This window comes from Prionailurus viverrinus, chromosome C1 (genome assembly GCF_022837055.1).
Source record: "Prionailurus viverrinus isolate Anna chromosome C1, UM_Priviv_1.0, whole genome shotgun sequence".
NCBI classification, from domain to species: Eukaryota; Metazoa; Chordata; class Mammalia; order Carnivora; family Felidae; genus Prionailurus; species Prionailurus viverrinus.
In genome coordinates, this window is record NC_062568.1 from 28,346,059 (window position 1) to 28,368,265 (window position 22,207).

At 40.6% G+C, this 22,207-nt stretch overlaps 1 protein-coding gene across 1 annotated transcript in view; it reads right to left on the minus strand.

Moving 5' to 3' along the window:
* The window catches only part of BMPR2 (bone morphogenetic protein receptor type 2), a 202,050-nt gene extending 192,312 nt beyond the window's left edge, over nucleotides 1-9,738 (minus strand). The window contains exon 1 of the mRNA XM_047870766.1: nucleotides 9,621-9,738. Coding sequence (XP_047726722.1) covers nucleotides 9,621-9,696 — 76 coding nt within the window. The 5' untranslated portion in view covers nucleotides 9,697-9,738. The remainder of the gene's footprint in view (nucleotides 1-9,620) is intronic.
* Nucleotides 9,739-22,207: the final 12,469 nt, after the last annotated feature.

Genomic DNA, 22,207 nt, shown 5'->3' on the forward strand with positions numbered 1-22,207 from the left:
ATACACACACACACAAAACAATGAAATCTTGCCATTTACAACATGGATGGATCTAGAGAGTATAATGCTAAGTAAAGTCAGAGAAAGACAAATATCATGATTTCACTCATATAGGGAATTTAAGAAACAAAAAAAACAAAGGAGAAAGAGATCAACCAAAAAACCTACACTTAACTGTAGAGAACAAACAGATGGTTACCAGAGGGGAGGTCACCATGGGGGGGGGGGGGAGGGGATGGATGAACTAGGTGAACAGGATTAAGAGTACACTTATCATGATGAACACTGAGTAATGAATAGAACTGTCACATTACTATATTGTACACCTAAGCTAATGTAACACTTCAAGTTAACTATATTGAAATTAAAATAAAAAATTAAATTAAAACAAAAGACATTGTATAAAAGTTAACCTTCTTAGACTAACTTCTAACTAAACTTCTTAACTAAACTTAAAACTATTTAAAGTCTACCCTAAAGTCCTTTCCAACTCTAAAATTCTAGGATTCCAACTATTTTAAAAGCACCCTTTAATAAATAAATAAATAAATAAATAAATAAATAAATAAATAAAGCATCCTTTATATTTATAGATTATTCTTAGTTATGGATTGTTCTTTATACAGCCTTTCTTTAGAACACTTTGGTGATCCTAACTCAACATAGACAACCAACATATAAAATGTATTTGCAAAAAATTAAATTTCTTTCAAAGCAGTACTTTTACCATTTCAGAATATCCCACAGATTTCCCCAATCTAAGCTAAATTCAAAGTATTATATACATATATATATATATATATATATACTCAATAATAACAAAATATAACATTCAAAATGCTATACACTTACTACTAACTAAATATATTTTCTTTTCTCATACCATAAGCAAAAGTGCTATAAATACTATACACATCATACAGGTGAACTCCTTCACTTTACAATGAGGATATTGAGACCAAAAGAAGTGATATGCCCAAAGTAAATAGTTGATGGTACCATTAGGAAGGAACTCAAACCTTTCTAGCTTCCAATTCTGGTTGCCTGTTTGACTTAGAAGTCATCTACTTTCCAGAATAATTAAAGCTTAGGAGAAGAGTAACAATAAAAGAAAATCAACAAGGAAGAGGAGTTGCAATAAGAAAAAAGTATACTTAAGACAATCTAAGGGAGATTTAAAAAAGAAGAAGAAAACATTTATGAAGAGAAGATGGAGATGATATATAACCAGGGAAATGCAAAGTTAATAAAGTCAGATGAGGAGAGTTAGAAGGAAGGGGTGACCAAAATTCTCAAATTCTGTAGAAAAGTCAAAGAAAACAAGATTGAAAAGTCACTTGGATAAGGCGATTAGAAAGTCACTGATGATTTAATATACAACATGGGACAAGTAAGGAGTTGAGGATATAGAAGTCCATAGGTGTTCACTCCTCTTTCAAGAAGGCTGGCAGAGAAGAGAGAAATAAAAGGAGGGTAGAGATCAGCTAGAAGACACACAGGAACACAGTGTCTTTTCCTGCGTTGCAGAATACCTTCAGGAATTTCTCATCCTGAAAGAAAGGCAGAGAAGAAATAATACAATGCTAGTAAGATTTGCAAAATACCTACTCTTGCCAAATAGCATGAAATCTAATTCTCTTTCAGAAAGTGATATAGGGTATGGCATAAAATGTTTGGGGGAGGAGAGGAGGCCCTTATTTTTCTTTATATCCACCAATATTTTGAAAAGAACCCTGCACAAAGGAAGCACTAATAAATGTTTGTTGACTGGACATTTTAGTTCTCCTTCCACATGTTATCTATCCTATTCATGCCCCCGTACCCCTCTCCCTGGTCCCATAGGTGCATATTGGAATAGAAACTACATCTAGTCAAACACGTACCGTATTAAGTACAACTAACAGCAAGAAATAAATGTTGTGTTCTAATAGTTCTGATAATACAATGTATTCTAAAATGTTCATGTCAGGGGCACCTGGCTGGCTCAGTAAGTAGAGCATGTGACTACTGATCTCGGGGCTGTGAGCTCGGGATACTCACAAAAAATTTAAAAAAAATTTTTTTTTTTAATTTTTTTTTTTTCAACGTTTATTCATTTTTGGGACAGAGAGAGACAGAGCATGAACGGGGGAGGGGCAGAGAGAGAGGGAGACACAGAATTGGAAACAGGCTCCAGGCTCTGAGCCATCAGCCCAGAGCCCGACGCGGGGCTCGAACTCACAGACCGCGAGATCGTGACCTGGCTGAAGTCGGACGCTTAACCGACTGCGCCACCCAGGCGCCCCTAAAATTTTTTTAAAATAAAATGTTCATGTCATTTACCCACAGGCTTATTTCTAATGTCACATAGACCATACATAAATTATAACTGTATTATTGTAATCCAGCAGCCTTAACTGTCATATCCATCACACAGATCTAAAAAAGTTAAAGGGGCAGCTGGGTGGCTCAGTTGGTTAAGCAACAGACTTCAGCTCAGGTCACGATCTCACTGTTCGCGGGTTCAAGCCCTGAATTGGGGTCTGCACTGACAGTGCTTGGGATTCTCTCTCTCTCCCTCTCTCTCACTGCCCCTCCCCCACCTGATCTCATGCAGGCACTCTCTCTAAATAAATAAACTTAAAAAAAAATCTTTTAAAATTTTTAAAAATAAAAAAAGCTTAAAAAAAAACAAAAACAAATCTACTGCCCTCAAAATTCTACTAAAGCCATCTTTATTGCTTCTAGAAAGGATTCACAGACTAGACCATTTAACTACAAGGGGGAAATAGTCTGGTAATATGGGAGTCTCTTCAACATGTGTAAGTACTATGCAAGATGGTAAAAAATAGTGAATTTTGAGATATCACAGCATTCATATTTAATTTTTTTCTAGCAGACATCAATTAAATCAGAATATAATTCTTTGGTGGACAGAAATTTAAAAAATGCAATTTATCCAGTTGGAGTACTTACTCCATGGAATACTAATTTGTAACTAAAACCAAATCAATGTTATCTAGTCTAATTTAACACTATTTCTATTGTAAATGTTTCATCAACCGTTCTCATGTAAATTTACTAAAAGTAAAACCATTTATTTCTACTAACAAGTAGTTTTTCTTTTTGGAAGAAGGAAAAGGAAAATAAAATGGTCAAAATACAAGCTAAATGAACATATACAATATCAGGTGAGCAAAGCACTTTTTATTAAAGAGCAAACCACCTTTAAGACCAAGATTAAACAAACAAATAGCATTTTTTTAATTTTAAAAAAGAAAAAGGTTTCAGATAATTACTTAAAGCTTAAAATAAGAAATGTTTGTACTAATGTGACCGAATAAAAGATCCAGAAAGGCACAAAAAATTAAATAAATAAAGTAAAATCTGAGAGTTAAAAGAAATCTTAGATCCTATACTTCTCAAACATCAGGGTACATAAAATTTACCTGGGAAATGTTTGTTTAAAATGCAGATTCCCGGGGGCGCCTGGGTAGCGCAGTCGGTTAAGCATCCGACTTCAGCCAGGTCATGATCTCGCGGTCCGTGAGTTCGAGCCCTGCGTCGGGCTCTGGGCTGATAGCTGGGAGCCTGGAGCCTGTTTCCGATTCTGTGTCTCCCTCTCTCTCTGCCCCTCCCCCATTCATGCTCTGTCTCTCTCTGTCCCAAAAATAAATAAAAACGAGGGAAAAAAAAATTTTTTTTAATAAAAAAAAAAATAATAAAATGCAGATTCCCAGGGCACCTGGGTGGCTCAGTCTGTTAAGCGTCAGACTTCAGCTCAGGCCATGATCTCACACTTCATGAGTTAGAGCCCTGCATCAGGCTCTGTGCTGACAGCTCAGACCCCGGAGACTGCTTTGGATTCCGTGTCTCCCTCTCTCTCTCTGCCCCTCCCCCACTCGTTCTCCCTCCCTCTCTCTCTCTTTCAAAAATAAATAAAATTTTAAAAATAAATAAATAAAATGCAGATTCCCAAACTCACTGTCCAGATATTCAGATTAAGTAGGTCTGGGGTAGTTGCCTGGAATCTGCATTTCAAACATAATCTGGTCCAATCCCATAGTATTACAATTGAGAAAACTAAGTTGTGTAATCTGTCCAGAATCACACGGAATTCAGGTCTCATTAACTCAAGACAGGGGTCTTCTTACAACACCACTTAAACTACTTTATAGTTGTAGGAATTAAAACAAAGAAAGAATAAATTAATACATCATTTGAATAAGTGAGCAATCTTAGAACACTTCCTGGCTCCAATTTCTTTTTATTATTCATTCATGTAGTATTTCTTTTTTAATTTTCTTTTAATGTTTACTTATTTTTCAGAGACAGTAAGCACAAGTGTGAGAGGGGCTGTGAGAGAGACACAGAATCTGAAGCAGGCTCCAGGCTCTGAGCTGTCAGCACAGAGCTGGACACGGGGCCTGAACCCATGAACTGCTAAGATCATGACCTAAGCCAAAGTCAGACGCTCAACCAAATGAGCCACCCAGGCACCCCTTACTTAGTATTTCTTAAACATCTTTTATCTGCACAACAATATGATAGATTGCAAAACAGTTTAAGGTAGGAACCCTGTCCTCAAAAAGTAATTTGGAGGACAAAGCAAATACATAAACTGACATTCAACAAATATGTGAATAAGTACCAAAATAAGTGGTATGGTCATTTATAAAATTGACTGATTTACTCTGACTTCATTCTGTACCTTTTCTAGTTAGAATTTACCCATCAGAAATCAATATTCAATTTCTTCTCTTTCTATGTTAAAGTTAGCCTTTAAGGGCTCCTGGCTGGCTCAGTCAGTGGAGCATGCAATTCTTGATCTCAGGGTCATGAGTTTGAGCCCCATGCTGGGTGTAGAGATTACTTAAAAATAAAATCCTGTTTTTAAAAATATTCATTTATTTTGAAAGAGAGAGAGAGAGAATGCACACACAAGAGTGGGAAGGGCAGAGACAGAGGGTGAGAGAGAGAAACCCCCACACTGTGTGTAGAGCCCTACTCGGGCTCATTCCCACAACTGTGGGATCACAACCTGAGCCAATATCAAGAGTCTGATGTTCAACCGACTGAGCTACCTAGGTGCACCCAAAATATTTTTTTTAAAAAGAAAAGTTGGTCTTTAATGAGAGTTGTCCTCATTTGAAATTAATCTCTCTATTCCCACTTTTCATATTACAGGAACACCAACGCCACTACTACCACATCACCCCACATGCCAGGGTAGGCTTGTGGAGAGATCAAAGCTGGTATAATTTTTATGCAAAGGCCTAATTAAAAGTCTGGCCCTGGGGCACCTGGGTGGCTCAACTGGTTTAGCACTGGACTCCTAATTTTGGCTCAGGTCATGATCTCACAGTCTTGAGATCGAGCCTTGTGTCAGGCTGTGCACTGGGCATGCAGCCTGCTTGGGATTCTCTCTCTCTGCCCCTCCCCCCTCTCTCTTTCTCTCTTAAATAAATAAGGGCTCCTGGGTGGCTCAGTTGATTGAGCATCCAACTCTTGATTTCAGCTCAGGTCATGATTTCAAGGTTTGTGGGATTAAGTCCCACAATGGGCTCTGTACAGACAGCACAGACCCTGCTTGGGACTCTTTCTCTCCCTCTCTCTGTGCCCCTCCTGAGCGCGCTCTCTCTCTCTCTCTCTCTCTCTCTCAAAATAAAGATTTTTTTAAAAAACTTCTTTAAAAAGTAAACAAACAAACAAAAAAAGAGTCTGGCCCTGCTCAAACAGTAAGAGTTTGGACTATCTTCCCGACCATATGTGGTAGACTGACGATCCCAATTCTTCATTCTCCAGCAATAGTACCACATGTCCATATATTACCATGGCCTCATTATAGCCAAAGTGTACTTCACTACTCCTTGTCTTTAGTCTTGGCCAAATAAGATGTTAAAAGAACAAGAGTCTAAAAATGGCTAGGGACTGAACTTATCCTCTTGTACTTCTGCCATTGCCATAAGACAAGCTTCCCTGCAGAGAGATGTTACCCTGACCTCCAGCCTGGGCCCAAGAATGAGACAAATGGAGCAGAATAAATGCTTACTGTTGTATGCCACTATATTTTTATGGCTACCAGCTATTATGCACCAAAAGCTGACTAAATCACAATACTTTAAAAATCCAAACAATCACGACTGATTATATAAACTTGCCTAAGGGAGAATCTTTCAGGGTTTAAGTTTTAAAAAATGTATAGATCCCAGAGAGATCCATTCAGTACATCTACGCTATAGTGCCAGAAATACGTATTTTATCAAAAACCGCAGGTGACCCTGTTGCAGTGCTCACATGGCAAGAAACACAAAAGTAAAGATTACTAAATTTCTAATTCCTCAACAATATTTATTAACTTCAATGCTCAAGAACACTAAATAGGTGCATCTTCCTGTAGACAATGTACTCCTATAGAGATATAAAACTGAAATCTAATTAAGTGTGGCACCATGGCTGGCTCAGTCAGTAGAGCACATGACTCTTAACCTCAAGGTTGTGAGTTCAAGCCCCAGGTTGGGCATAGAGCTTACTCAAAAAACAACAAAAAAAATTTTTTTAAAGAAAGAAATCTAATCAAGTGAATTATTTCAAATGCATAAAGATTCAGCTAACATTGATGTCAGACAGCCATTGGACACATCTAAGCCAGCCAAGGAGGAGGAGGATTATGATGTGATGCAGAATCCTGAGTTTCTTAGTTGTCCTGGAGAACCTTCGAGGAGTGAATCCCAACAATAAGGCTATTTGAAATGCCATGGGTTCCCTGGCCTCCCAGGCCACCAAGGATGGCAAGAAAGAAGAGAAGAAGACTGGAGGAAAAGGTAGCTGAGCCTGCTCAAGCACAGGGGGGTAGGGTGGGATATAGGGTTAGCTATGTAACCATTACAACCTAAATGAAGAATGAAGACTTTTTTTCAAAAATTTATTTTGTTAATATTTATTTATTTTGAGAGAAGAAGGAAAGAGAGAACACACACAAGTACAATCAGGGGAGAGGCAGAGAGAAAGGGAGAGAGAGAGAGAATCCCAAACTGACAGTGCTGACAGCATAGAGCCTTTTGCTGGGTTCAAACTCATGAACTGTGAGATCACGACCTGAGCTGAAATCAAGCAGAATGCTTGACAGACTGAGCCACCCTGGTGCCCCCCGAATTTTTTTAATAGAAGCTGGGTCTGCGGTAAGTACTGCATTGTATTTTATCCTTTGATTAAAATTAAGAATTCATTTATAAACCAAACACATTTTTTAATAAATTCTAATTTTTTGCATACAAAATGTTCTTAGAATTAAGGAATCCAAGAACTAGATACACTAAATGGAAAAGAGGGATTCAAAAGAAATAAAGGATTCACCTATGGCCCCAAAGAGGGATGTGATATCAGCAGGTCTTCTAGTATTTTTTTCCTGTTCAGCAGTACTATTTGCACCTGTCTGGTTACATCATTACATCTATGTAACCCAAGTCCACGTAGGCCCACTCTAGTCACCTTGTACCTAATGAAACTGAACTCGCCACTCCAATATTAGGCAAAGTTTTCACATTTAGAATAATATCCGCAATAACCAGTGCTGAATGAAGAACCTGTCAAGTGTCCCTACTTCTTTTCAAAGGCTGATTTAGTGAAGGCACTACTCTATCTTATGTTCCCAATTAGAGTGAACTGTTGTTATCATTAATGTGATAGGTAAGGGTACAGGCTATAATCCTGGCTCCACAGTTTACTGTGTGGTGAGTTATTTAAATTCTCTGCACTTCACATGCCCTCTCTGTAAAAGGAACATAATTACAGCTGGAGTATGGAATTGTCATAAGGATCAAATGAGAAAACACATGGAAAGCTGTTAGAATAGTTGCTGGCACAGAGCAAGCATTCAATAAACACTATTATTATTACATTATTATTATTACTATTATTGTTATAGCTTACAAATTTTGGCATCTGCTACTATGTAATACTAATGAAGACTAAAACCACTTTAAAGTAGTGATTCTTTCAATCCCTCCTTCTTAAAGGACATTATTCTAATATTTTATTTACCAAATACAAATTAAATTATTTTTAAATAACGTTATCAGTTCTGATCACAAAATGATAAGCCTGTCAACTATAAATGAGAATCTACATTCTAAAAAGGTCAAGAATAACAAAGAACATAAAAAGTCTATGTTCTGAGATCTCTGATCATAGAATGACTGCTTAAGCCTAAGGCCTTTTATTCTCTTCATATTTTACAGGAATCACAAGACTTACAGCTAGAGAATTTAAACAACTAATACAATTTGAAGAAATCTAGAGAAAAACTGTTTGTTTTAATCCCCAAAGGAATTGTGATGATTAAGAATTTAAAATACCAGTTTCAAAATATATTCAATTCAAAAGTTCAAATTCTTTTAATACAACTACACAGATTTATCACAGACATAAGACATTAATCAACAATATCAAAGGCACTAAAGGAAACTTCAAATTTTCTTTCAGAATTTTCCCAATGCAGACTCTTAAAATGGAAATAAGCAAGCAACCTCTGTGTTTAACATAGCAATGAGAAATGTGAATGTTAAAAATACACTTATAAAAATAAAAAAGTAACTGGAAAGCTGTTATATTGTCCTTCACTCATTTTTAAATGCATAATCTATTTGGCCATCCTACACCAAACTTAAGAATTATATGTACAGTTCACTCCCAAAAATTTCTAAGAGCGTATCACCAAAAGACCGCTTGAAAAATAATTGCAGATGAAACATGACGCTTTCTCTCAGGTATCTGAGAACTTAAAAAAAAAAAAAAAATCCTAAGGAAAGGATGACTACTGTTTCCCTTTAAGCTTAGTAAAATGTCAAAGAACTTTTAGGACTCAAATCTACACCTCTAATGTGAGGTCAAAGTTGTCTCAATGACAGGAAAGCCAATTGATGCCAGAGGACTAAAATGTAAAGTTATCGAAAATGCTTTTAAGGCCAAGAGTAATTCCAAAAGCATATAAAATACGAGTGTATCTAGGTTGAAAAATGGAAATATAATTACTAAAATACTTTGGGACAAAACAATACCAATGATAATAATTAACATTCTTATACAATGTATTAAGAATCTCAAAGTTCTGGTTTACTCAACACTTATTCAATTCATTCCGTAACATTTCTGAATAATGAAAGTAACATGGACTCCCAAAGAGTGATCTAAATCTAAAAATAAGGTTCAAGTGTGCGTTCTACAGTTGATGTTCTTTTTCATGTAAGCCAAATCCGCTTCTTTACATTAAAATAAAAATCTACAGCTGTGTTTGCAAAGATCTCATAATAGACACTGTTCACTGGCGATTAAAATATTATTTTTAATCCTTGCATTACCTCACAGCTAAAAATGTCAAGATACCACACCCAGTATGTCTTTCCCCTCCCCCCGTGGGGGGTGAGGGGGGATATGGAAGTAGGGATTCGAAACTACAAAAACATGCAAGGTTATTTCCCTAGAAGGAACGGGGAAGGCGCGCAGGTACGGGACGCGGTTCCCTCCACAGCGATCGCTGGACGCGTCGCGAAGGGCGAGCTCAGGCCTTGGCCTCTGCGGGCTCCCCGCCCGCCACCCGCAGGCAGGGGCAGTGGCCCGACGCGCCGCCGGGGGCTACTCACCGGCCGCAGTGCTGACCAGCAGGACGGTCCACACGAGCGACGGCATCCGCCGGGGCCGCGGCAGCGAGGAAGTCATCCCTGGGCCAGCGGAGAAGCAGGAGAGCAGAGAAAAGAAATATGGAAAGTAAACACGGGCCGAGAGATACGGCCGGGAGGCTGGTCCTCGCTCTCGTCCGACTTGTCCGGCCCGGTATTACAATGCAGTCTGAAAGGACAAATGGCAGATGAGAGGACCTAGCTGCAGAGCTTTCATTCCGCTGCAGAAATTCCCTTCATTTCTCTCCCTCGCGGCTGGAGAGGTTCATTCGCCTAGAAGCGGGTGTCTCGGCCACCCAAACTGAAGGCATGTCCGTGTGGAGAAGCAGGGAGACAGAAAGAAGCGCCGCAGTTATTTCCCTCGTAGTTTCACGATGTCAAAAAAATATCCAGGTCTGGGAGAAAACATATCCAGGGTGTAGGGGGATGGAGAGCGGAGATTCGATGGCGGGGCTGAGGATCAGAACAAGTTCCCGACTGCCTGGAAGGGCGAAGCCGGGCGGGCGGCGGCGGCGGCACCCGGCGGCACAAGTCGCATCGCCCGTGGCTCCAGGAGGGCAGGATTCCTTTTTAAGTTTCGCTTCGGTGCTTCCTTCACTCGGATTTCGAGAACAACAAACCCTGTTCATCGACTGGATCGAAAAAGGTGCCTGCCTCCATGGTCAAACCACAGCCTTCAATTCAAGCCTTCGCCGAACAATCCTTCGAGGTTCTGCCAGGGCCCCGCCGGAGGGCTGAGGGGCAGTAGGAAGCGAGGCGGGGGGAGGGGAGGGGTCAGCAGGCAGGGCCCGGAGCTCCCCGAGACGGCGGGCGGAGGGGAGGTGCGGGGAGCTGCCCTTTCCAGCCCTCCTGGATTCGCTCCTCTCTCTCTTTTATTGCAGCCGTTCGATCTTGCCTGAGGTAAATTCCACGAATAAAAGCCTCTTCTCCCGTCAATGGCTCCTGTGAGCGAATCACAACCCCTCTGAAGAAGCCGCCGCCGCCGCCGCCGCCGCCGCCGCCGCCGCCGCCGCCGCCGCCTCGTTCTCCCGCAGCTCTGGGCTCCGGGCGGAGCTCGGGCGTCGCGGGCCGAGGGCGGGGGGCGGCGGGAGGGCGGAGGTAGGTGGCTGGTTGGGGAAAAGGGTGGGCAGCGAGGCGGCGAGACACCCCGCACCCCTCCGGGAAGCACTTCCAGTGGTTCCGAGCAGACCAGACACAAAGGGGGGAGTCGCCGCAGCTGCCAGTCTGCGGCGCTCCCGGTCACCGGAGTCGCCCCGCCTCCGCCGCCGCCGCCGCCTCCGCCTCCTCCTCAGTCTCCGGCTCTTCCCGGCCCCGTCTGTCTCGGGCCTGTGGTGCAGCGCGGGCGGCGGCGGCAACAGCGGCGGCGGCGCGAGGAAGCCTACACCGCGCCTGCGCGCTCGCGGCCCCGCCCGGCCCCGCCCCTCACTCCGGGGCTTGCTGAGAAGGACTCCGCGGCCCTCGCGCGGTGTGTCTCCGTGGAGCCGCCGAGGGCAGGGTGGGGCCGGCAGCCCGCAGTGGGCAGCAATGGCCATTCTCCTTAACACACACATACCTTCCATACGGGCACACTCGGGGTGTGTGGGTGTGTGTGGGTGTGTGTGTGTGTGTGTGTGTCTGTTTAAGAGAGAGCGGCCACATCTTTTGTCCAGCCTTGGCAAACTGTTCTGAGCTGGCTGATTTAGACTTGGACTGGGGCGTCGCGGTCTCCTCCGGGACTCCTGGAGTAAAGCCTTGAGGGGCAGAACTGCCTTCGTTGTATCCTGGGGCCAGCGCCTGCCTCTCCGTAGCTCAAAGAATCCAGAAGAACTCTCCTTTCCCAGAACTGGAGACCTTGGCCTCCTCGGGCTCCCCTCCCTGACTCAAACAAAAGCAGAAATTGGAAAGACCACCTCTAAATTGATATTTTTGGTCTTATCGGTGTCCTGCTTCTCTCAAGCGCCCATTACCGTAGCCCTTCTTAGCTGACAGAAATATTTAACATTTGAAAGGATGCGAAGCCAGAAAGGAAACACTTTCTTTTAAAATCCTATGCATTGTTCAACTGTATGTGCCTATCTGTCTATGCCGCTCGGTTTCCACTTCCAGGGTGGGCCTTTATTCACAAAGGCTGAGGGCCTAAGGGGCTTTTTTTTAGGGCCTGTGAAAGGAAAATTTCGGTGAGGAGTCGTTGCCTAAGGGTAAAGAATGACTTCGAACCCAAGGAAATGAAGAGGTCCTGTTGGTACTCAAGCTTCCTGGAAAGGATCTGTTTAGTCGGTTTTTTGAATTGCAGAAACCTAAGCAACCAGGATAGGGGAAGGAATTCCTCCCCCACTCCCTGCAGCCTTTACACACCTCCTGCGGGATCAGGTCGACTTGGGTGGGATTTTGCTGGGGGAAAAGGGAGAAAGTGACGTGCGTGGCGCCATGATCGGAAGTCTGTGTTTAATTCTCAGCTGCGAGGTGGAAAAATTTGCGTGGGTGGGCGATCTTAGAAGTGAAGTCTAGCTTTCCTTCTACCAAGCAGAAGGGCTATTCTGAAAGCTGGCTTTGCTGGTCTTTCATTGTGGATAAGGGCAGTTCCAAAGACACATTAACAGATAGACTCCTGAAGTTATACTCTTTGCTTGCTCAAGTCCCCTTTTATCTCTTTATCTGAACTTGATGTGAATAAACCTCCACATTCCTTAAACTAGTTGCTGTTATCATACTAAGTATCTAGTATAATTATGGGTTTTGATAATAGCAACCCAGGATTCTCAGACTTTTTAGTGGAAATATTTTTATACTGTTTACCCTTCAGGCAGAAAGAAATTTTTCTTATAGTAAGATCCCTTAAAAAGAAAAAAAAATAATAAATTAGGAGGAGCATATGCTTTAATTCATTAGCTTTATTACTATATTTTGTTTTGCCCCAAAGGCCTAAAATAAGAAACTGGTATTGTTTTACTGTTTGACTTTCAAGAAATAAGAACTAGCACTCAAAGAAATTGGATTTTAGTAAGTTAGAAGTGCAGAAAGTTTATTAATTAGTAGTATACTATTCTTTCTCAAATTGGGATCAACTACTTGGTTATTCTATTTTTATTTGCATAAAATTTTTCCTAAGAAACATTAAGTACCAGGGTGTCTGAATGGCTCAGTCGGTTGAGCATGGGACTTTGACTCAGGTCATGATCTCACAGTTTGTGAGTTCCAACCCCGCATTGGGCTCTCTGCTGTCACCATGGAGCTGGGTTCAGATCTTACATCCTCCTCTTTCTCTGCACCTCCCCCCACCTCTGTCTTAAAAATGAATAAACATTTAAAAAAATTAAGTACCCTTATACATATTATAAATGTGTGGTAAAATATATAAAAAAGAAGAAAGGGTCCTAGGAAGTTCATGTGAAAAAAATATATGCCACTGACCTGGTAGGAATAATTAGTAGACAACTAGATAGGCAACCCTCTTCCCTTTTGTGTTGCTCCTTGTAATATCTCAGTTGGGACATGGCTGTTCACTCACTATGAGAAAAACCATCAGAGAAGAACTAGAACGTGGCCATCAATCCGTCCACAAAGACAAGACAGACAATACAAGTCAAGCTCTAGTGAAAACAAAGGATTGGCAGGGCAGCCAAGGTTTGGTATCTGTAAACCAGGATAGGCTAGTTTGTAGCAAACATCTCAGCAGCTTATAGCAACAAGGGTTTATTTCTCATACATGTTACATGTTTGATACAAGTCATCAGGAAGCCTGTTACAAGTAGGATTCACTGGGAAACCATGAGATTTAAATGCAGGAGGTTATTGGGTAGTTCTCTCAAGAACAATCTCTGGAGACCAAGGGTCACAAAGTCTCTGGAAGGGGAAAGCTTGAACTGCAACACAACTGCAACTGAGGCTTCAGCCAGTTCTGCAGGGAGCCCTGGAGTTGGGATGGCCCTTTAACATTGTCCTAAATTGAGAGAGGAGGCTAGGTCTTCTACCCTCCTATCAACCTGTCATTGGATATGGGCTGCACCCAGGGAAGGGATGAGAAGAGCTCTCTTAAGTCAAGAGCAACCCTCAGAGAGGGCCCCAGCTGAAAGTTGTCAGCCACCAGCATGTGCAGCAGTTGAGAGAGGTTGTGCCTTCAGTCCTAAAGGGTGGATCTGGGGAGCTCAGTACAACACCCACTACATGGATTCTGCTGATTTTAGTCACTGAGGTCACCAGACTATTGGAGGCTTCACTGAGATACATTCTAGATTCCTACATTAGGGGAGCACCTGGCTGGCTCAGTGGGTAGAGCATGTGACTCTGGATATTGGGGCCTTGAATTTAAGCCCCACATTGAGCATAAGCCTACTTAGAAAAAAAAAAAAAGATTGCTACAGTAGGCATCATAAAATTTAATTGCTAGTACTGCAGGGAAATGTAATACTATACAATGTTACTAAAAGAGGTACATAAAACTTTGTGAACAACCTTAATACTACAATGGTGTGTGTGAGGGGAAAATAATCAACAGTACTCTAGTCACCAAAGCCCAAGCAGGAGAGAGGAGAGTCTTCTAACATATGAGAAAAATTCCGGGGTAAGAATTCAGAAATGAAGGGAGCCAACAGAGAAATCCAAGGGAACAATAGTGTCTATAAGACTGATGGATCTTAACTATGTATTATGGCCCCTCATGGATTATAGCTTTCCTCTGAGGTGGAAGATTTGTAAAAGCAAAGCCCTGGTCTTAAGAGAGATGTAGAGGACTAAGCAGATTATTAGAACAAGCATTTGAATAAGGACCAAGGCAGAATCCCTGTTATATGAATAAGGACAAATAGGAGTTACCTGAGCTCAGAGATACTGAGTACTTCTTTTATTTTCAATGTTTACTTATTTTTGTGAGAGAGAGTGCAAGCAGGAGAGGGGCAAAAAGAGGGGGACAGAGGATCTGAAGTGGGCTCTACACTGAGGGCAGTGAGCCCTATATGGGGCTTGAACTCAGATCACAACCAGAGCTGAAGTTGGACATTCAAGAGACCAAATCACCCAAGTGCCCAGATACTGAATACTTCTAAGAAAAAGCTTTATCATTATAAAGGATGTTGTCAAAGAAAAATACAATAAAAACTCTCAACTCTAGAAAAAAAAATAATACAGACACCCAGAAGTTAGCTCTGGGACATACTTCAGGGTCAAAATAATGAAAAGCAACTTAAAACAGTTTAGAAAATTTAGGACTTAATCTTTAGGACTAAAATGAGGAGTGGGACATGGCATAATGTTCCTTTTGGAACATTAAGGTGGGGAGAGGGGAAAACCCAGTTGTGGCGTACAAGGAAAATGAGGTTGGAAACTGACAAACCCACACCTCCAACTTGACATTCTCTGGACCTAAAAGTAACCTTAAATTTCTCTCTTTCTAAAACAAGAAAAGCTTAAAAAATAAAAAAAAATTAAAAATAAAATAACAACAATAATAATAATAATAATAATAAAGCTTTGCTTTTGGAACCTAGATCTATTGTCCCATTTCTTTCCTTCTCCTTTTGTCTAACTTTTGAAATTTTCGTTAGCCTAGTATCTGGAATCACCCTTCCCTTTCCTTCCATTTAGAATGAAATAAAATCATCTGAACTTCCCATTCTGAGTGACTGACAGCAAGAAAACCCAGTTTCTCCCCAAGCATTAAAAGACCCTGGAGTGAGGGGGGGGGGGGGGTGGCACCTTGGTGGCTCAGTTGCTTAAGCATCGAACTTTGACTCAGGTCATGATTTCATGGTTTGTGAGTCTGAGCTCTGTGTCAGGCTCTCTGCTGTCAGCCCAGAGCCCACTTTGGAGCCTCTGTTTCTCTCTCTCTCTCTCTCTCTCTCTCTCTCTCTCTCTGCCCCACATGCATGCTCTTTCTCTCTCTCAATAAATGACTAAACATTAAAAAGAAGAAGAAGAAATCCTTCCTTTAAAAATAAATAAATAAATAAATAAATAAATAAATAATCCCAGAGGAAGACTATATTTTCCACAAGTTTACCTCATTTGCTCTGGACTTTTCTACTGACATCTTTTTTTTTTTTTAATTTATTTTTTAAATTTACATCCAAGTTAGTTGGCATATAGTGCAACAATGATTTCGGGAGTAGATTCCTTAATGCTTCATCAGAGCTTTTCCTTGGTGGTGCCAGACACTGAGCTCTGCTTTCCACCAAACAAAAAGATCCTTTATTTATTCTCAAAGCTACCCCAAAATATGGTTAAATTTTCTACTAAGGTTTACACATTGGAAGAAGATGGAGGAGGAGATGGAGGAGGAAAATTATAGTAAGCCTTGAACAATGCAGGGTTTAGGGGTGCCAACCTCCAGGCAGTTGAAAATGTGCATATAACTTTTTTGTCACATGTAACTTTCAACTCCCCCAAAACTTAATTACTAATAGCCTACTGTTGACTGGAAGCCTTATAAACACCATAAACAGTTGATTAGCACATATTTGGTATGATATATGTATTATATACACTATCACAATAAAGTAAACTAGAGAAAAGAAAATGTTAAAGAAATCATAAGGGGGGGAGGTGCCTGGGTGGCTCAGTCAGTTAAGTGTCTGACTCTTGATTTCAGCTCGGGTCATGATCTCTCAGTTTATGGGATCAAGCCCCATGTGGGGCTCTGCCCTGACAGCTCAGAGCCTGCTTCGAATCTCTCTCTCTCTCTCTCTCTCTCTCTCTCTCTCTCTCTCTCTGTGTTCTCCCCCATTCATGCTCTCTCTCTCTCTCAAAATAAACAAATAAAATTCAAAACAAAGAAAGAAGAAGAAAATAATAAGGAAGATGGGGCACCTGACTGCTCAGTTGGTAGACCGCCCCCATGACCCTTGATCTCCAGGTCATGAGTTCCAGTCCCACATTGGGCATAGAACTTACTTTAAAAAACACAAAAACAGGGGTGTCTGGGTGGCTCAGTTGGTTAAGTGTTCAACTTCAGCTCAGGTCATGATCTGCAGTTCAGGAGTTCAAGCCCCAAGTGGGGCTCTGTGATGACAGCTCAGAGCTTGGAGCCTGCTTCAGATTCTGTGTCTCCCTCTCTCTCTGCCCCTCCCCCACTTGTGTGCACATGCATGAGCTCTCTCTCTCACTCAAAAATAAAATTTAAAAACATGAAAAAAAAAAAAAAAGAAAACCACAAAAACAAAACTGGGCACCTACCTGGCTGGCTCAGTCAGTAGAGCATATGACTCTTGATCTTGGAGTTACGAATTCGAGCTCCACGTTGGGTGTAGAGATTACTTAAAAAATAAAATATTTTTTTAAAAAAGAAAATTATAAAGAAGAGAAAATACATTTATAGTACTATACTATAGTTATCAAAAGTAATTCATGTGTAAGTGGATTTGCATAGTTCAAATCCATATTGTTCAAGGGTCAACTCTATAATATAGTAAAGGAAATCTTAAAACAGTATATCACCTATCACTGCCCCCTGAAGTCTTTGAACCATATATATACCTGCTTGATGGATCCCCCCAACCCCATCTCTGAAAATAGTATTCCTTAGCTGATGGTCACTAGCCATGTTCCAAGGATTCAGTCCTATCCTCTCTCCCATCCAGCTGAAATTCATACATTCATCCACCTTCTTTTTATTCATTTATATAACCAACAAATGTTTATTAAACTATGTGCCAATCACTATTCTAGGTATAGTGATATAGCAAGAACAAGAGAGCCAAGTTCCTTCCTCTCATCCTCTCATGGTATTTATCTGTATTCAAATTTTTTCTTTTCTTTTTTGTTTCTTTTTCTTTTTTAGTAAGAGCACAAGCAGGGGAGAGGAGCAGAGGGAGAGAGAGAGAGAGATAAAGAGAGAGAGAGAGAGAGAGAGAGAGAGAGAGAGAGAGAGAGAGTCTTAAGCAGCCTCCACGCTCAGCATGGAGCCTGATGCAGGGCTCAATCCCACAACCCTGGGATCATGACCTGAGCCAAAATCAAGTCAGACACTCAACTGACTGAGCCACCCAGGTGCTCCAACCTGTATTCATTTTCTAATGCTGTTTAACAAATTACCACAAACTTAGCAGCTCAAAACCACACATATTTATTATCTCACAGTTTCTATGCATCTAGAGTCCAGCCTTGATTTAGCAGAGTCCTCTGCTCAGGGTCTCCCAAAGTTGTAATCAAGGTTGACATCAGCCAGTTGCTATTCTCATCTGGAGGGTTGACTAAGGAAGAATCTTCTTTTAATCTTATTCAGGTGCCAGGGGCTACTCTCAGCTCCCTGGAGGCCCCTAAAGTTCCTTGCCGTGTAGCCTTCTCCATAGGTGTTCTCACAACATAACTTATTTAGTCAAAGTCAACAGAGAGTTTCTCTTATTCCAGTGTGTTAAGACAGAATCTTATACAACATAATCATAGGAGTGGCATCCCATCACCTTTTCCATATTCAGTCATTTAGAAGCAAGCCACACATTCTACCCACACTCAAGGGGAAAGGATTTTACAAGGGTGTAGATAATTGGAGGTGACCTTAGGTTATTTCACCACATTACCTTTTAGAAAGGGGAGACAATATGAGAGGAACAGCTGTTCTATCTTAAAAGGATTTTTCAGGGAAGTCCTGTTTAGGGAGGTATCACTTGACCCCTGAGGTATCGATCTCTGCTAGGCAGAGATCTGGTAGAAGACTCTTTTTGTCTTAGGAAATAAGCAAAGGCCTTAAACTGGTTAGAACAATCTTGGTATATTTGAGAAATAAAAAGGAGGTCAGTTTTTACATGTGAAACAAATGTAACATTGTGCATCAACTATATCCAAATAAAAAAATAATTAAAAAGTATATTGTTTTCCAACTGAAACAGGAAAGAAAAAAAAGAAAACAAGAAAAGGAGGCCAGTTTATTGGAGCATGGGAGAGGCAGGCATGTTCCACTTGATACAAAGCTGTTAGGTCATAAGAAGGGTGTGGATCATTTGACTATTTGCTCTCAGTTCCATTTCCTTCCCTTTTCTTCTTTGTTCAGGGACTGACTCCTACAAACTAAATTTCCAAGACTCCCTTGCCCACTGGCTTCCAGTCAGCTTCAGCCTATGGGAGCTATAAGATTAAATTAAACTCCTCAGAATGACACAAGGCCCCGTCTCTTTTATTCTTCTGTTCAGCAAATATTTATTGTTCATTGTGGTCCAGGCTCTGTATTAGGCTACTGTGGATACAATAAGCAAAACAGTCTCTGCTCTTGCAAAGCCCTGTGATACCAAAGAATTTACAGTTCCTCAAATATACATGCCTTTGTGCTTGCTATTTTATCTGTCAGGAATATCCTTTCCCTTCTGGCTGTCTCCTTAATTTTTGTTCACCATACAACACTCAGCTCAAACAGTACCACCTCTAAGAAGATTCCCCTGACCCCAAACCCCAAACAGAATTAATTATTCCCTCTTTGCATTACTTTTTTTTTTAAGTAAGCTCAAGGCTCAACATGGGGCTTGAGCTCACAACCCCGAGATCAAGAGTCATAGGCTCTACCAACTGAGTCAGCCAGGCACCCCTTCTTAGCATTATTTCTATACGCTTTTTATAAGCTTCTAATATTGTGCTTATCAGGCTGCATTTTGATTCCTTGCTTTTGTTTTCTCCTCTACTAGATTAAAAAGGGGGATAATCTCGGGGCACCTGGGTGGTTCAGTCAGTCAAGTGATTGACTCTTGATTTCAGCTCAGGTTGTGATCCCAGGGTCGTAGGATTGAGCCCCAAGTCAGGTTCCACACTGAGCATGGAGGCTACTTAACATTCTCTCTCTCTCTTTCTCTCTCTCTCTCTCTCTCTCTCTCTCTCTCTCTTTCTCTCTCCCTCTGCCCCCTCCTCGGCTGAAGCTATTTGTATAATTTTGAGTTCTCAGTTCATACAATTTCATAGCAAAAAATCAGTTTTTTACATTTTTATTTTTTTAATTTTTCTTTCTTTTTTTAAAGATTTTATTTTGCTTTTTTTAAACACTTATTTATTTTTGAGAGAAAGAGAGAGAGAAAGAGAACAAGCAAGGAAGGGGCGGAAAGGGGAACAGGCTCCAGGCTCCACACTGTCAGTGCAGAGCCCACTTCAGACTCTCTGTCCTCCTCTCTCTGCCCCTTCCCTACTTGCACTCCCTCAAAATTAAATAAAACACTTGAAAAAAAGATTTTATCTGTTAGGTAATCGCCACACCAAATGTGGGACTTGAACTCACAACCCCAAGATCAAGAGTCTCATGCTCCATCGACTGAGCCAGTCTGGCGCCCCATTCACTTTTCTTCTTAATGTATGTGATTCCCACTATTCATAGTCAGAATGTAGAAGCAAGTGATTTTTCTACTTATTTCCTAATATGTGATCAAAGTATATAATTTACCCTTTATAATCCTCAGAAAGGTCTGAATCACCCCTTACAATTTATTCAGAAGTACTATGACTTGTGAAAGCTACTAATCAATCAATAAGCATTTACTGAATCCTTTTTGGAGTTGTACAAATGCTATATCAGTATTAACTTTTTAAAAATTTTTTAATGTTTGTTTTTGAGAGAGAGAGAAAGAGAGAGACAGAGTGGGAGCAGGGGAGGGACAGAGAAAGAGGGAGACACAGAATCCTAAGCAGGCTCCAGGCTCTGAACTGTTAGCACAGAGCCCGAAGTGGGGCATGAACCCATGAACTGTAAGATCATGACTGAGTCGAAATTGGACGCTTAACCGACTGAGCCACCCAGGTGCCCCCAGTATTAAGTTTTAAAAGTTCTCTATTTCAGAATGATGAACATAACATAGTTATGCAATGTTGTCAAAGAAGTGATAAAAGCACAAATTATGGAGTGCCTGGATGGCTTAGTCGGTTAAGCATCAGATTCTTGATCTCAGCTCAGGTCTTGATCTCAGGATGGTGAGCTCAAACCCCGAATTGGGCTTTATGCTAGGCATGGAGCCTACTTAAAAAAAATAAAATAAGAAGAGGAAAAGCAAAGTTATTTCTCTTTAATTATTTCACATACAATTACTTAATTGTGAAAATCTTTTTTTTTTTCCTTAAGTAAACTCTGTGCCCAATGTGGACACTGAATTCATAGCCCTAAGATCAAAGATTGCATGCTCTACCAACTGGTAGAGCCAGGCAGGTGCCCTGTAATGTGTAAAAATCTTATTTCTCCAGAAAGATTTATAATATCGGAGAACAGTGACTAAATCATATGCTGCTGCACACCTAGAAAATGTTTAGTAGTCACTGAAATGAAAAGTCAGCCAACTGAGGACACAAAACAAGGAAAAAATTTTGATCCTACATAGGCTTATTTGTATCTCAAGGATTAGAAAAAAAGGCATAATAGAATACATTTTTTTACTGTACTTTCTACAAATGTTTGATACATTTGCTTTTTTAAAGTTTATTTATTTTTGACAGAGACAGAGGGAGAGAGACTGAGCAGGGGAAGGGCAGAGAGAAGAGAATAGAGGATCCGTGCTGACAGCAGAGAGCACAATGTAGAGCTAAAACTCACAACCGTGAGATCATGACCTGAGCTGAAATCAAGAGTCAGATGCTTAACCAACTGAGCCACCCAGGCACCGCTAAAACTTTTTCAATACTTTTTCCAGTTATTAAGCATGTCAACATTTTTCTCACTTGGATGCTGAGGCTGTTGCATAAGCATTTGAAATGTACTGAAGTAAGACTGTCTTATGGCCTTGCATTTTCATTTTTCTGGCTTTTAATAAATATTTATCTGCCCTTTCATAATGACCTCCACATAACTGCACTAGACTATCTTCTTGTAGAAGTTACACAAATAACTTCAAGAGCGGCTGAAGCTACTGTAATACTCATCCTCACAACCTTCCCCCAAGATAAATATTTATTCATCCTTTTTAGAGGACTCTAGAACACAGAAATATCTACATCAAAACTTACTTTTTCTTCCTTAATCTAGAATTTTCTCTGGTTAGAACTGATTAGATATTTAGACCTAAAATGTAATGATTTTATTTTCCAAACACAAAACTAATCATGCTTTAAACTTTGAACTTCCTCCACTTAAAAGGGTTCCCTTTCCCTTCAACTAAAAGACCAATTTCCAAATCTCTTTTGTGCTAGGAAATCAAATCATACAATAAAATTTAGGATAAAATCTTTGTCTAAATGTTCAAAAAGCAAGATGACCACCTACTCTTTTTTTATGGAGAGAAATCCAAGCTTCAGTTATACAAATAACAATTCAAAAGAGGACTGGTTATAGCTGTTCATCCCAGGGCATATCTGTTTTTTCTTTTACTTCAGAACCATCATTGCCTACTACTGGCTAACTCATTGCTCTTGGAGGTTGAGGGGGGATTGTTTTCCATTATATGATTCTCATATTAATCAATTTTCTCAGTGTGTATCTGCTATTATCCAAAAATAGGCTGTACACATTTATTCTTCTTAAAGCACAGAATAAAAAAGGAGAACTATCAGACTTGTGGGGGGTTTTCCTCTTTCAAATATTACTGAATAATCTTTCAAAATTTCCAAAAATAAGTGCCTTTAAGAAAATATACCAAACACAGACTATTACCAGAATGGTTTCACAGCTAAGGATTACTCATATG